This window comes from Athene cunicularia (assembly GCF_003259725.1).
Source record: "Athene cunicularia isolate RWA chromosome 3 unlocalized genomic scaffold, athCun1 chr3_part1, whole genome shotgun sequence".
Taxonomy (NCBI): domain Eukaryota; kingdom Metazoa; phylum Chordata; class Aves; order Strigiformes; family Strigidae; genus Athene; species Athene cunicularia.
This window is the reverse complement of record NW_020799097.1, coordinates 16,436,839-16,451,105: the sequence shown is the minus strand read 5'-3', so window position 1 is coordinate 16,451,105 and position 14,267 is coordinate 16,436,839. Positions and strand designations below refer to the sequence as shown.

The 14,267-nt window shown below is 36.5% G+C and overlaps 1 protein-coding gene across 1 annotated transcript in view; it reads left to right on the top strand.

The window, feature by feature from the left end:
* Positions 1-14,267, top strand: part of TAF1B (TATA-box binding protein associated factor, RNA polymerase I subunit B) — a 52,389-nt gene that overhangs the window by 29,273 nt on the left and 8,849 nt on the right. The window contains 3 exon segments of the mRNA XM_026846511.1: positions 9,876-10,023; positions 12,108-12,285; positions 12,591-12,637. Of these exon segments, the coding sequence (XP_026702312.1) occupies positions 9,876-10,023; positions 12,108-12,285; positions 12,591-12,637 (373 nt within the window).

Below are 14,267 nucleotides of genomic sequence, written 5' to 3'. Positions count from 1 at the left end.
TTCAGTTAAGGTTTCGGTTTGTGGCTTTGGTGTTCTGGGAAGACTTTTTTTAAGATCGTAAAACTTCATTTTTCATTAACTAGTTATCTCACAACTCTTTTTAAAGTCATAGTTCAAGCCTTTAAGTTAGGTGGACTAAACAGTGTCCTTTAAAGTTTCAGATTTAGAGATCTGGGGATGTTTCTTATTCAACTTGAAAAATATTGAGGAATGATTAAATGGTAAAACTATGCAAAATCATTGCTTAGAAGGGGTATCTCTAGCTTATAGCAAAGAATCCTAAGCAGTGAAAACGGCATGGTTTTCTTAAGCAAAAACTTTGCTTTTTGAAAAAAGATTTTTGCATGCTTCTATTTTTTTCCAGTGATCCTTTGGTTTGTTTTGGTGAAGAAACTAAAGAAATGGCTTGTTTGAAAACTCACAATGTAAAATTTCTTACTGTTGAGTAGTAGCAACGATCCCAATGCCAGGAGGAAGAATGAATGCTTGCAAGAAGTCTGTCCTAGAAATGTGGCAAGAGGAGAAACATGAAAAGCAATGTGAGATTAAATAAATTCTAGGTCATGGAGGAGCCATCCTGGAATGGCAGAGACAGCAGCTTAAGACTTTTTGCAGTTTACCTGTAGTATTTCTAAACAGTTCTCAGTTCTGTGCAGTTCTGGTTTGGCCCTAAAAGTAAGCACAGGTCTTGGATTTGTGAACAGATTAAGTTAACGCTATCTTCTTTTCAAGTCTTTGAGTAGCGATTAAGGTTTTAAAGTTAAGCATAGGGAATTTAGGAATTACTGGAATGAATTTGCTTTTAGCTGAGACTGATCTATAGGTGTGCTAGGGTGTAGTTGTTAATCATTTCATCTCATACTGTTTTTAAACCAAGATAGCATCTTAGTTTAGCATGCGGAAAGTAGTGAGCTGCTCTGGATATCTCTTCCTTTTCTTCATTTAATGTGGGAGTTTAAGCCTGCATTAGTGCTCACCATGTGAAGCCAGCACAGTTGCAGAGTATTTGGTTCTTTCTGTTCTTTTGATGCTGGTCATTCCCCCTTGTCACACGACGGTGGTGCCTTCAGCTGCCCGGAGGCTGTTCCTCCGGGGCTGGGCTCTGGGTGGTGTTGTGATGCTCTGTCATAAGGTGAAAAACTGGGACAAAGAGACCTGCCTGAGGCAACGGGGTGGGTTTGTGGCACCATCATGAAGTAACCTGAAGATTTCCTAAATCTTGTAAAGTTGTCCCTGTATTTCTTGGGATTGTTGGGGTTGTTTGTTTTGTTTTGTTTTGTTTTCACACTCTTTTCAAAAGGATTTCATATCACTTAGTAATCTGTTACTAATACACATGTCTTCAAGTTATCATGTGTTTCATAGGAAGCTGCTGCTGTTTGGATTGTCTCACACTCCAGATGTTGCTGGATTGCATATTTATATTTTAGTTTGGGTTCAAGTCAAACAATTCCTGATTAAATCTATTAATAAACTCATGAATGCAGGACAAAATGTTTGCTGTTTTCTCTCAGAATGTTCAGACTAGAATGACAATGACTTTCTGTTTCCCTGGAAAGTGTATCCACCAGACTGGCTTTTAGACATGTTCCTCTGTTTGCTGAGGTCCTCTTCTCAAAAACATTCAAGGTTTTTGACTAAAATTTGAATGAGCTTAATTGCCATATGATTTTTTTTTTAAGTGGTAACTATTTAAAGAATTCAAATTAAGATAGAAGCCGGTCATTCTTGTTTATTTTTAAAAAAAATCTTCTCAGAGGTATAAAATTCTAGCCATACAAATTCTGCTAATCAGTTATGCTGCTTTTACCTTCCAAAACAAGCAGTGATTCCTGCTTTGGTCTGCTGGTGCTTTGAGGTACTCTGTAATCTTAGTTTCGTTGGGGGTGGGTGTCTTTCTATTTTATCTACTTTTAATGCATTTTAACAGGTGCATGCAGTACTTGTTCAGGATAGAAAGTAGTGCAGAATGAAAAGAAGCAAGGGTGAGGCTTTTATTTGAAATAAAAAAAAAAAACCAACCCAGCTGAGGAGGAAGTTCACTGCTGAAAGGGTTATTGTAATCAAGTTTATCATGGGAGCTTGCTGTTGTGTAACAGAAACTCTAGCTTGTCCATACCTGTCTTTAAGCATTACTTAATGAAGAAAGAAAACAAACGTACAAAAATATTTATGAAATTCAATAAAATTTGTTCCCAAACTGTTAAATTTCAATACATTATGACAGTTCAGTTCCTTATTGGATTACTGTCTGCATTTTTAGAAAGAAAATTTTTTAGAAAAGTGATATTTGTCGGAGTTAGCTTGTGAGCATGAACAGGCTAACACTCAAGCATGTGTCTCGATTTAATAATATTGAAACTCATTTATTCAAAAAACACTTTAGCCAGGAATCATGTAATGAAAAAGATGTCTTCCTCTGAAAGTAGCCTGTTAAAAGGTCTGCCATGCACCCAACAAAAATTTTATTTTTTTTTTTTTAAATTTTCCTAGTAAAGGAGTACTGGATGTACATCTGTACTGGATGTTCATTTAGCTTTTTCTCTTGTGTGTGGGTTGCTGGCTCATCCACATGCCATCTTGAATTCTTCTGTAAAAACTGCCCATGTCAGTGTAATGTAGTCTGGTATCCTAGCACACCTAGATGTTTTTTGTCTCTAAAATGCATAAACATTGTTTATTGAGTCATCTGCAAAAATTAATCTCTTGTTCTATACAAAGATCCTTCTCACTTCCTCTGCCACAATGATCAGGAGTAATTTGGGATTTTAAGATGTAGTAGATGTTTTAGTTGAAACAGTTATCAAAAGAGGGAGAAAGAGAGAGGCTGCCAGGATGATTTCTATGTTTTTGAAATGGTATCTTGAATTTTTTTCTTTTTTCCTCTGCCCACTTGTTGCCAGGCAGATAACTTGGACAACCTGTTTGCCTGTTTTCAAGGTGGACAAATTGATTTAATTTTCCTGTCTTATCCTTTCATTTGTCCTTTCTGCTCAATGTCAGGCTTGTAAAGCAGCAACTTCAATCGTGGGCTTGGTCTCTATGTCTCTCACAAACAGTGTATTTCTTAGCAGTTATCTAAATGGAGTTGTAGCAGTTTCACCTGTCTTTTTGTTCTTCTTGTCATTTGTTTCCCTTTTAATAATTCCAGGCACACCCTCTACTGTTACATCAGCATCTGTATGTGATTCATGGATGTCAGGGTTTGAAGAAATTTATCCGTTCATTTAATCCACATAAAAATGTCTGCACCAAGTCAGACTCGAGGCTCATTATATCCAGTCTTCTCTTCCTGATTGTGACCTAGGAAAGGATGTAGGAGCAGGATGCAGCAGTACTCCCCAGTGTACTTTCACATTTGCCAGTAATTCACAAGTCTGAGACATTTCTATACAGCAGTGGTACTAGTGCTTACAATGTCATAGAATCATAGAATGGTTTGGGTTGGAAGGGACTTTTAAAGATTCCCTTTAAACGTCGCATGTCTTTTCTGTATACCCTTACACTCTGGCAAAGAAGGTGTTAATGAAGAGACTACACAGAATCTAACTGTGCAGCAAAGTTGGCTTCATTAGTATTTTTCCAGCTGGGTTAGATGGCAAAAACGTTTTAATGAATGTTGTTTATTTTTAAAAGTTTGTATTCATAATAATATGCAGTGTTAAAGCACATTTTATTTGTGTGTGATGGCTGTTGCATTAGTTTGCTGCTGTTCCAGGTGGGATGGTGATGGTCCCTGATAGGTAGATGGAGGTTAGGCAAGGGGGAAAAAATAGTCAATTTAAAACATATACACCAACAAGATTCGTTGGTGTGTAGTTCTGTGGGACAATTAGTAGTTCTATGAGGGTACACAAAAAACACACACAAGAAAATCATTAGTAACCTAGGATCTTGGGCTTGCTGACCACATTAAGGATCTAGTATGTAACAATTGGTTCACAGGGTCATTTCAGTTTTAAATTGGGTGTAAATTTCACAGTTTTTGTCTTTACTGCTTTTGTCTTTACTGTACAGTTTTTGTCTTTACTGCCAGTTATTTTTTGTAACCTGCGTACACTGTGGCTGGCATCATCCCTCATCAGGCTTATGCTGCAGATGACCAGATACACCTGAACAGTTGAGCAGCAGAAGAAAAATAAGGTGAATCAGGCTCCATAGAGCACTTGCCTGCTGTGCCCCTTGTTGGTACCTAATTTTAGCTTACATACATTTAAAGCTATCTTGGGTTCCTACAAATGTGTTTCAATGCAGGCTGCATTCATAGCTGTTTACACACATGAGGGGATCCATTTGATTTATTATTTTTAGACTAAATATATTTTGGTTTATGCATATGCCTTGCTTTATGCAAGGATAGAACCAAAATTCTGGATTGTGTTGCAGAAACCCCTTCTTCAACTCTGCTAACTTGATGTTTTCTAAACCTTCAAGTTAAATTGCTTGCTTAGTTCATTTCCTGAGGAGTTTGGTACACTCTCTTTCAATCTTGGTCTAGGCTGAATTTGTCATATTAAAAATGAAGTTTTTTAGATAATTACAAGCATATCCAAACTCTGTAAGTCAAAAATTCCCAGAGACCTAAAAAAGCTAATAATGAAAAAATGAAGTTGGACTTTATTAGATTCCAGTATTAAATGGTTATTAAAATAATCCCTGGGTAAAGATGGCCACTGCTGAACTTGAGCAGCACAGGTGAAGGTAGAGCCTTAGAGAACATACAGCTATGGGAAGAAAGGGTCCCCGGGATGGAAATTCACAGGTGGAAGGATGACAAGGAAGGGAACTGTTCTGCAAAAAAAAAAATACTGAACGGGAGAGGGAGGATGGAGGTGGAAAAATATAAAAGGGAGAATTTAAAACTAGTCTATAATTAATTATTTTCAGAAAGGATAAAACATTATCACAATAAAATAAACTGAACTGTGAATATGTAAGTAATGTCTACTGGGATATTGTCCTGGTACAGAAGGAAATGGCCTATACAGTCATCTAAGAAGAGAGTCAGTCAGACCACATTTAAAGCAAGAAGCTATGGAGCCTGCAAATTAATCTAGAAAGCCAGCCAGTGCATACTGTTTTGTACTTGTTGATCAGCAACATTCTGATACTGTCCAAACAAGTAGGAGAGGCTGCAATCTTGGCTTACCCAAAACAATTACCTGTTACTGTGATCTGATTATCATGCTAATAGTTTGGCTCATCTGCTTCTGAAAACCAGCTTGTTCTTTTCTAATACAGGTGAAAAATTCTATGTACCTTTGAAAGATAAAGGCAACCGATTTAAATAGTGTAATGAATATTTATCATCATGGAAATATTCTTCTAGACACTTCTCCACCAACTCAACAGTGTGTATTTTTTTTCTCCTATGCTCAGCTGAAGTCAGGGGGTGGTGGGGAGAAGAGAAAAAAGTATCCTCAACTAGTACTTATCTTCTGTACTGTTTTCTGGAGAAGACCTGAAGTTAACTTATTTGTCACTTGTGGGCATAAGATACAAAGATTTTAAAGACAAAGCTGTTAAGAAAAATTTTCGGTAACCTCTGTACCCAATTTAGACAAGTTATAGACTCCGTCAGCATTGTTGATCTGTCTGGAAAAAATCCCAGCTTGCGAAACACCTGAAAAGGCTAGCAGGTGGCATAACTTTAAAAGGATTTTCTGTCAATCTTCCTGAAATTAAGTGCCCTCAAGGGTTTGTAAGTGAATTTTATATGTAAAGTATTTCCCAGATTCTCGAAACAAGGTGAGAGAGCTCAGTAACTTCATGTGCTGATGGACAGGGGAGTTGTCCTAATATTTAACACAGAAATACAACTGGAAAATATGTAATGCAAAATTTTTTAATTTATGATTGGATAAGTGAAAGTTATACTTGGAGAGCATGTGGAGTATGATCTAACACTGTCCTCTCTTGTCCAAGTACTCCTCCCTTGGGGTTTAATCATGGGGTGCTGGAGGCAGAGTTTTTTCACCTGAAGGAGGGAGGCTCCATCTCTGGATCTTGCTTTCCTAGGGAATTTGCTGGTTGACTTTCAGTGCAACTTGTTTTATCAGGTTCTTTTCTTCTGGCAGAGATACATAGCTAGGTAGAAGGTGATAAATTTTATTAATTTTGATGCTGCTTGTTTGCTGTATCTTGCTTTTTCTCAATATTGTCGTAACATTTGCTACGTTGGTTGTGTGGAATTTGGTTGTTCTTTCTCTTTTAACCCTCCCAGTGTGTATGGAGCTCCACAGAATAAGAGACTGTATGAACTCATAGCTCTTTCAGAATTAGACAAGAGTATGAACAGAGTATGTAGTGGCTGGTGAAAATTATCAGTGCTTGATTACTGAAGTAAGTCTGCAGTCTCCTCAGTCCTCAATCTTTCAGCCTTCAGCCCTTTGCCATGATGTGTCCTACTGAGACATGATCTTGTGTTGGATCCAGTTTATGCTTGCGGTTTACAGTTCAAGAAATTACTGTGTACTCCTGGAAGCGTGGTGCTGAGTTCAACTTACTTTGTCATGACTCAGCACTGTGTTGTGGAAACATGAGTACTACAGTGAATGTTTTTGAGTTTAGGGGGTTAAGCCCTGGAAAGTAGCAATTGATTTGGTTGATCATTATGGTGGATTAGTATGCCCTTCCTAGATCTGCACGTCTCAGTTGTGTTTACATCTTTTTATGAACACACATCAACTAAGAACACTTTTTGTCTGTTAACACTCTTTTTAAAATAAGCCAAGTGATAGATTTTGGTATTAATTTCTACTTGTAGTTTTTACACCACTTGTGTTTGCTCTTAAAAAAAAAAAAAAAAAAAAAAAGGCATCAGTTGTCATTGTAAAGCAGTGTTTTCTAGCCATTATGAAAAAGAACCTAATCCCCTTCTCTGAATTGCAAACAAAAGCTCTGAAACAAGTTGGTATTGGGCATGAGGAGGAAGGGATGATTCATTGGTACCTAGGATAGGAAAACTGCTTACCCTGATACAGTGAGAAAAGCTCAGGTATGAAGTGATATAGGTGTCTGCCTGGAGTCCTCCAGTTAAGAGTTATATTCCATGAACTACCTCTGTGTTAAATTAGACTGTTCACATAACTTTACTGGTGATAGTTCAGTATTTGAGAATGGGACTACTTCAAATGACTGAATTCCCAGTTTCTTAATTTATTTTCATCTGTGATACATTAATAAGCAGCTACTTATTCAACTGCTTTTCATTAAATGGAAAAACATGTTTCTTTTATATCGAATAAGGAATAGTACTTAAGTAATGCATTTATTTGAATTATCTGGGACTTTAATTTTTCTCCAGATATGCTCAAGAGAAGTTACATGAGATTTAGGTTTTGTTCCAAGATTGTTTTGGTATTCAATTTAGCACTGCTTTTTAAGAGGAATGGAAAGTATTATGAGCCCGGTCTTCCGTAGAAGTCTGGTAATGCGTGTTTTTCTTGTTTCTCAAGATAGATCCATAGCAGTCTAAGCCAATTTTTAACACTGTTTAGAAAAATATAATGAATAGGATACAACTTCCTAACTGTTAGAAAAAGTTGCATGAGTCTTAGTAAGAGACAACGGAGTTACTCATTTGTTTAAGCATGTGTTCACGCAGTTAAGCAAGTCTGAACTTCAGTCTGAGGGGAGATCATTTAAAAAAATAAAAGAAATGTTGGCAATCATTCAAAACAGTAAAATTTGAGCACTGGGTACATAGTTTACATTAAAATACGTGAATCCAAGTGATTGAATAAGCGCACATTTTTTCAGTCTTGTTGTAAACATGATTGCTTTGGTTTTAATCTGGTCTATAAAAAAATCCAGAAGCCTGAATTCACTCTTGTTCAGGAAAGTTTTGAACCTGTGCAGAAAGTATAAACCCCTGCTAGGTTCCTAATAAAGTACTTTATGCACAAATTGACTTGATAAAATATAAGTACATAATAAAGTGCTCCACTGAATTAGAACTAGCAACTAAGTAGAAAAAACATTGTTTTGATACATTTAAAGTGATAAAGTAGCCTGAAAGGCTGAAAGTTATTGCTTTAAGAGGTAAATTCAAGTAATAATTTCAACTAAAGAAAGCTAAGAATGTTTCATGAAACAGTTCGGGTATTAAGAAACGAGGGTCAAATCTTACAGTCTATACTTACGCAAACTTCAGGTCCTGCTGGGTTCATTATGAATAAGCATGTCAAAATCTGTCTGTAAGTTATATTCTTCTAGCAGGCCACCATCAGTAGAAATTGGGAGAACTTTCTTCATGCAGTCAATAGTTTTGAAAAGAGAATTGTAGATTTATTTTAATGAATAAATGTGCAAATATGGAATTATTTTTTTTTTAAATGAAATTACAGTAAAGACTCTGTGCAAAGGTTCTAGAAAATGTGGGCCTGCTGCTGAATGGGAATGAGGACATAGTCACAAGGACCAAGGAGAAGGCTAATGTGATGAATGCCTTTTTTGCCTCACTCTGCTGATAAAAGTGGCCTTCAGCAATCCCAGGTCCTTAAAACCAGTGGGAAAGTCTAGGGGAAGGCAGACTTACCCCCATTGGAGAAGGAGTAGGTTAGGGAATACATAAACAAACTGGATGTATGGAGGTTCATGGGCCATGATGGAAGAGACTGCCACAAGTGCTGAGGGAGCTGTCATCACAAGGTCACCGTTAATGACTTCTGGAAAGTCATGGTGACTGGGGGAGTTTCTTGAGGACTGAAAGGAAGCAAACATCACCCCTGTCTTCAAAAAGGGCAGGATGGAGGATCTGGGAAGCTAAAGGCCCATCAGCCTCATAGTGATCGCATTCTTGTTGATAAATATGATAAATAAATACATAAATATGCATTGCAAAATAACCATAGACATCAGGACATGCTGGGAGGCTGATGGGCTGGAAAGCAGCTTTTCAGAGAAGGCCCTGGGATTTCTGGTGGAGAAGATGCTGTGAAGATGAATGTGAACCAGCAATGTGCACTTGTAGCAAAGACCGCCAACATCATCCTGGGCTGCATTAGGCAGAGCTTGCTGGCAGATGAAGAGAGGTGTTCCTTCTTCTCTACTCCATGCTGGGGAGTTCTGGGCTCCCCAGTTTAAAGGAGATGTGGATGTAGTAGAGTGAGTCCAGTAAAAGGCCATGAAGATCATGAAGGGAGTGGAGCATCTGAAAACCAAGGGGAGGCTGAGAGAGCTGGACTGTTCAACCTGGCGATGGAGAAGAGCAGACTCAGGGTGGGTGTGATGTGATACTTGCAAGAAGGGTGCAAAGGAGGAAAACCGAATGCTTTTTAGTGGTATCCAGTGACAGGATGAGGGGAAATGGGCACAAATTCAAATACAAGAAATTTCATTTAAGCATAAAGAAAAACTTTTGTACAGTGAGAATGGTGGAACACTGTAACAGATTTCCCATAGCTGCCATTCAAAATCCGACTGGACATGGTCCTGGGCAGCCTGCTCTGTCTGACCCAAGCAGGGGCTTGGACCTGGTGTTCTCGAGCAGTCCCTGCCAACTTCCATCTTTCTGTGTTCTGTGATCTCTTCACTGCATCTGTTTTGGTTTGTTTTTTTTTTTTTTTTCCAGTGCTTTTTCAATTTTGCAGCATCTGGTGACATACTGATCACCAAAAAGGTAGTGGGTTGGTTGCAGGTCTGAAGCAACTTTCTGTTTGTTCCTTATATATGTCATGGGCTTTACAACTAGCACATGTTTCTCTTTGAAATACTACAGTCTGGATCCATCCTTGCATATGTGTTTAGTCATAGAGAGTGCTCAATAATTTTATATTAAATAATACAGAATTTAACATTGATAACTAATTTAAAATCCTTAACAAATATGGTAATAGAGCAAATGTGTAACACCCTCTAACCCTGTGTTTCAGTCATGGCCTTCATATGAAGAAGTGTTCAAAAAAATGCATGAGCTTGCAGAGTTTTTAGAACTGCCTCGTTTTCCAGACATAACAGACAGCTGCTTTCTTCATCCGGACATGTTGTGTATGAAGTACTTGATGGAAGCAAATTTACCTGGTAAATATTTTCCCAAACTCAAACTGATAAAATTTTTCTTTGGTTTATTAAACTCTAGCAAAAAGACTTGAATTACTACTTTAAAAGTGTCTCCTCTTTTCCTTCTAATTTATACCCATTTAAGCTTGAACTGAAAGATAATTTCTATAGAAAGCAGCTTCATTAAACATTTAGAGTATGTATTATAGGCCCAGATATGCAGGAGCACTCTGGTGTTGGCTCTCTAAGGCTGTGGAGTGGATACTTCATTTCAAATCTTTCAGTATCCATGTGAACTAAGAGGCACTAGTTGTATTCATGTGATGTATTAACTTTAGCTAAATGATTCATGAAGTTGGGACCTGATGACTTAGCACTGGAATTCTCTCATATAATATTGAGGGTATATTCTGTAATACTGCATATTAGCATTAATTTTAATATTAACAAGTGATGCTGTGTGACAAATCAGCTGCTGTCTAACTTGATTTCCAGTTTAGTTTTGAAATTGTATATTGCATAAATATTAAACATTTTTGTTTATCTTAAAATTAAGTCTTGAATATTGAATTTCCAAAGAAAGACAAATAAGTCCTAGTATGTCAACTGTCTGTTGAGGTACCATACTTCCTATCAAATACCACTATTACTGAAGATGAGTTATGCAGATAAATAGGCTGTACATTAATATTTTTTTTTTCCTCAAAGCATTGCAACAGTTAATAGTTTGGGGGGTTTTATTGTCTTATTTTGCAACTAGTTATGTTGAATAAAGCTACTTGGCTTTTCTGTTTACTTACAGTTGAATGAAGATAACCAACAGATTTAGGGCTAAAATTCCAGAGTATAAATTCTGATATTTTAGTTTTATGCCTGTGTTGTGATTCTATAGAGGATTATATTATTTTTCAGATTTTGAAGTATCATTTGAATCAAAGAAAAAGCTAGAAATGTGGCATTTTCAGATTTGTTAGAGAAATACAAAGCTAAGTACTTTTTGAAAATTACTGTAGAAGAATGTATTGTCCTTTACTTTTTCCTTGCAACTAAGCCTTTTGTCATGTAGAAGCATTTTTTTAAACATTGAAAAAGGACGACTGTTGTTGTCTAAACTTGTAAAAATTAAAGCAAGCAATGAATTGGCAGTGTTTCTTAGGGCACTAAGTACTAATGAGAAGGCCATTTTAAGTATCTGAAATAAAAGAAGATATACTGACAGTATTTATAAGAAAATTTGGTTTCCAGATTTTGTTTTAACTTTTACTGTTATATATGAGAGGATTAAAAATTAGTTCCTACTGAACTCTTCATAAGCAGCAAGTGAATATAAAGTATAGCTGGATTAAGGTTGTACTTAGTCATTTGTTGTTAACCTTTGTGGAATCTGATGGTGATGTAATCAACTCCTGTATTTCTTGCTGAACAGGTAAGGTGAGAAATTTGGGGGATTGGTATCCGTGAAAAATAAGCATAGAGTAATAGACTATATAGATATCGTACTACTGCTTTTGGAGCTGTAGTTGTATCTCTTTGACATAACTTGCGCTAGTGGGTGAGATTAGGCTTTACAGTATAAAGCCAATTTTAGCCTGGGCTGGGACTGTCTGTACCTCAGCCAGGTTCTGTCAGGGTAGCAGCAAGCGTTGCCCTGCCATGATTAGTCTGCTGTTCATACCCAATTAACTTCTGTAAAACTGGCCCCTGTTCCACTCTGCAATAGTGAACGTGCAGGAAAAAAATTTGTGACAAGCTTTTGGCATTTGGGTTTTTTTGAAACTATATGTAGATTTAAGATAGGCTTTCCCATAACAGTGTTCAGGGTGATCTAACAAGATCCTTCGAGCAACATCAAAACAGTATTAATAATGTGATTTTTTTTTTTCTCCATGTGAATATATGAGTCATGACTGTTTTCCATGTACACACTGTGAAGGTTGCCTAGTATTTTTTAAAATACTCCAAAATACTTCTCAGCCTGAAAAAAATTTCCGTCTCATAGTCCTAAAAGACCTAAGCATTATTTTCCTCAAATGACCAACATACTTGCACTGTAAAAGTACTTCTAGCTTGTCTCGACATACTCATTTTATATTTATATTAATCAGATGAAATGCATAATTGGACTTGTCGAGTGGTGAAGAAGGCTTGTATTGGAGAAGTGGATTTCCTGACTCTCGTGCCTGGAAATAAGTCAACGAGAAAAGTGAAATACGACGTTCTTGCTGCAGCAGTTATTGTAGTGGTGCTCAAAGTATTGTTTTTATTAAATGATAACTATGAATGGTAAGTGTACAGGCAAATCTGTAGCAAAGCTCAAATTTCAAATAGTGCAAATTATTGTCTTGGATCATTCTTTCTTTAGTAATATTAAATTTATAGTACTTGAATTTCAATGAAGTTCAGTAGCACAAAACATAGACCTGAAGGCATTTTAGGCATTAAATATTACTTATTTTTAAAAATCATCAGTTTGAATATGAAACTTGGAATAAAATTAGAGTGTAATTCTTGTCAGTTGTATTTGAATTTTATGTGAAAAGTGCAGTGTTTGGATCTACAAAATAGCCTGATATTTTTTTTTTCTTCAGGTTACTTTCAGACTTTGCTGAAGAAAGAAATAAAAACAACGAAGAAGGTACATAAATATTCTAGTAGAAGCAGTCTTATGATTTTGTAAATGAAATAATTTTGTAATCAGACTTAGAAAGTCTTATTGATCATTAAAATGTGGTTTTGTCATTTATTCATTTAAGGCAATTCTTTATTCAAAGAAAACAGTAGATCCTGTTTAAGTAAAATCGTCTCAATTTACCTGCATAATTGTTATTGTATTGGATAGGGGAATTTGGTACACATTTTGCTAGGTACCTTTCTGCTTCTCCTTGTGCATGTTTGCCTCTTGTTTTAGAATTTTATGCATGCTAGGTGAAGATGAATGGATAGGCAGTAAAGAGGGAATGCACTTTGATCGTAAATAGCAGATACTTATTAGGGGCATCAAACCACATTTATGATAAAATCCAAACTTGTTTAGTCTTGTTAAATAAAATGTCTTCGTGTGTAACATTTTTCAGATGTAATCTGTTTTCTTAGTCCAAATAATCCTGAGAGAGTGTGGAAAAGCTAGCAGCAATTAAGATAGAGAAGATAATGGTGTGAACATGGTTCTTTGAGGGCAGAAAGACCAAATCAAAGATTAGAAATCTTCAGGAAAATGTTCCATCGCCTGATCCAGATCACAGTTGAAGATCAAAGATATGTTACAGTGGTTTATCTTTTAAGCCTCCAGTTTTGGGTCCATTTTGACCCGTATGTTACTTTTAAAAAAAAATTTAAGTCAATAATAAAATAGATGTTAGCCATGTGTGAGCACAATTACTGCTGTATCTAGAGATAGTCCTCACTGTTAACTAAAACTGGTAATTCTCATTTTCAAGTGGGTACACAAACTTCTTTTGGATCTTTTTTTTTCCCCTTTTCATTTCCCTTGAAAACTTCAAGTACGTAATAGTGACAGGAGTAGAAGTTGTGCAAGCACTTACAAGCTGAGGCTCAAAGTTATTAATGTCTTAATGGAGTTTGTCTCTTATTAACAAGTCTCATTGCCCTTGGGAATTATCAGCTCATTCTTTGCCCACTTTTTTACTTTAAAATCTGCTGGTACAAAATGATCCATATGCTCTTTTCTGTTGTCCCTATCCGTAAAATATTGGGGTGATGGTGAGAAGCTGCGCAGCAGAGCTGATGTGAGAACTTCTGTTAGAGCAATGATTAGTGCCAGAGCTCAAAACTGCCTCTGGCATTTTCCCAAAGTTAGCGTGCTGAAATGAATAATAGTTAATACTGAGTTTTAAAATCCAGTTTATGGTGACTCTATCGTTAATTTAACTATCTTTTTTCTAGTCTTTTTTAATTAAAAAGTAGTATTTCAGCTCCTACAGTTTTTCAAGACAGACTGGAAGTTGTACAGTAGATAGTTGTAGTTGCCTAGTGTGTGAATGTATGTTCTATGAACTGCATACCTACACAATACGAATTATGTTCAAATAAAACATGTGTTTGAGATATAGATATATGTGTATGTACATGTGTATCACAGAGCTGTGTATTTTCCAGTCAGCTTGTCTATGTGGACATCAGGTTAGCAGTACTGGCCAGGTAAACAGTTACTGTACTGTAGCATCATGTCTCTTATGGTGGTTTTGTTTGTGACAGATGCTTAATAATTCATAGGAAGTTTTAATAAAATTCCCCCCCCCCCCCCC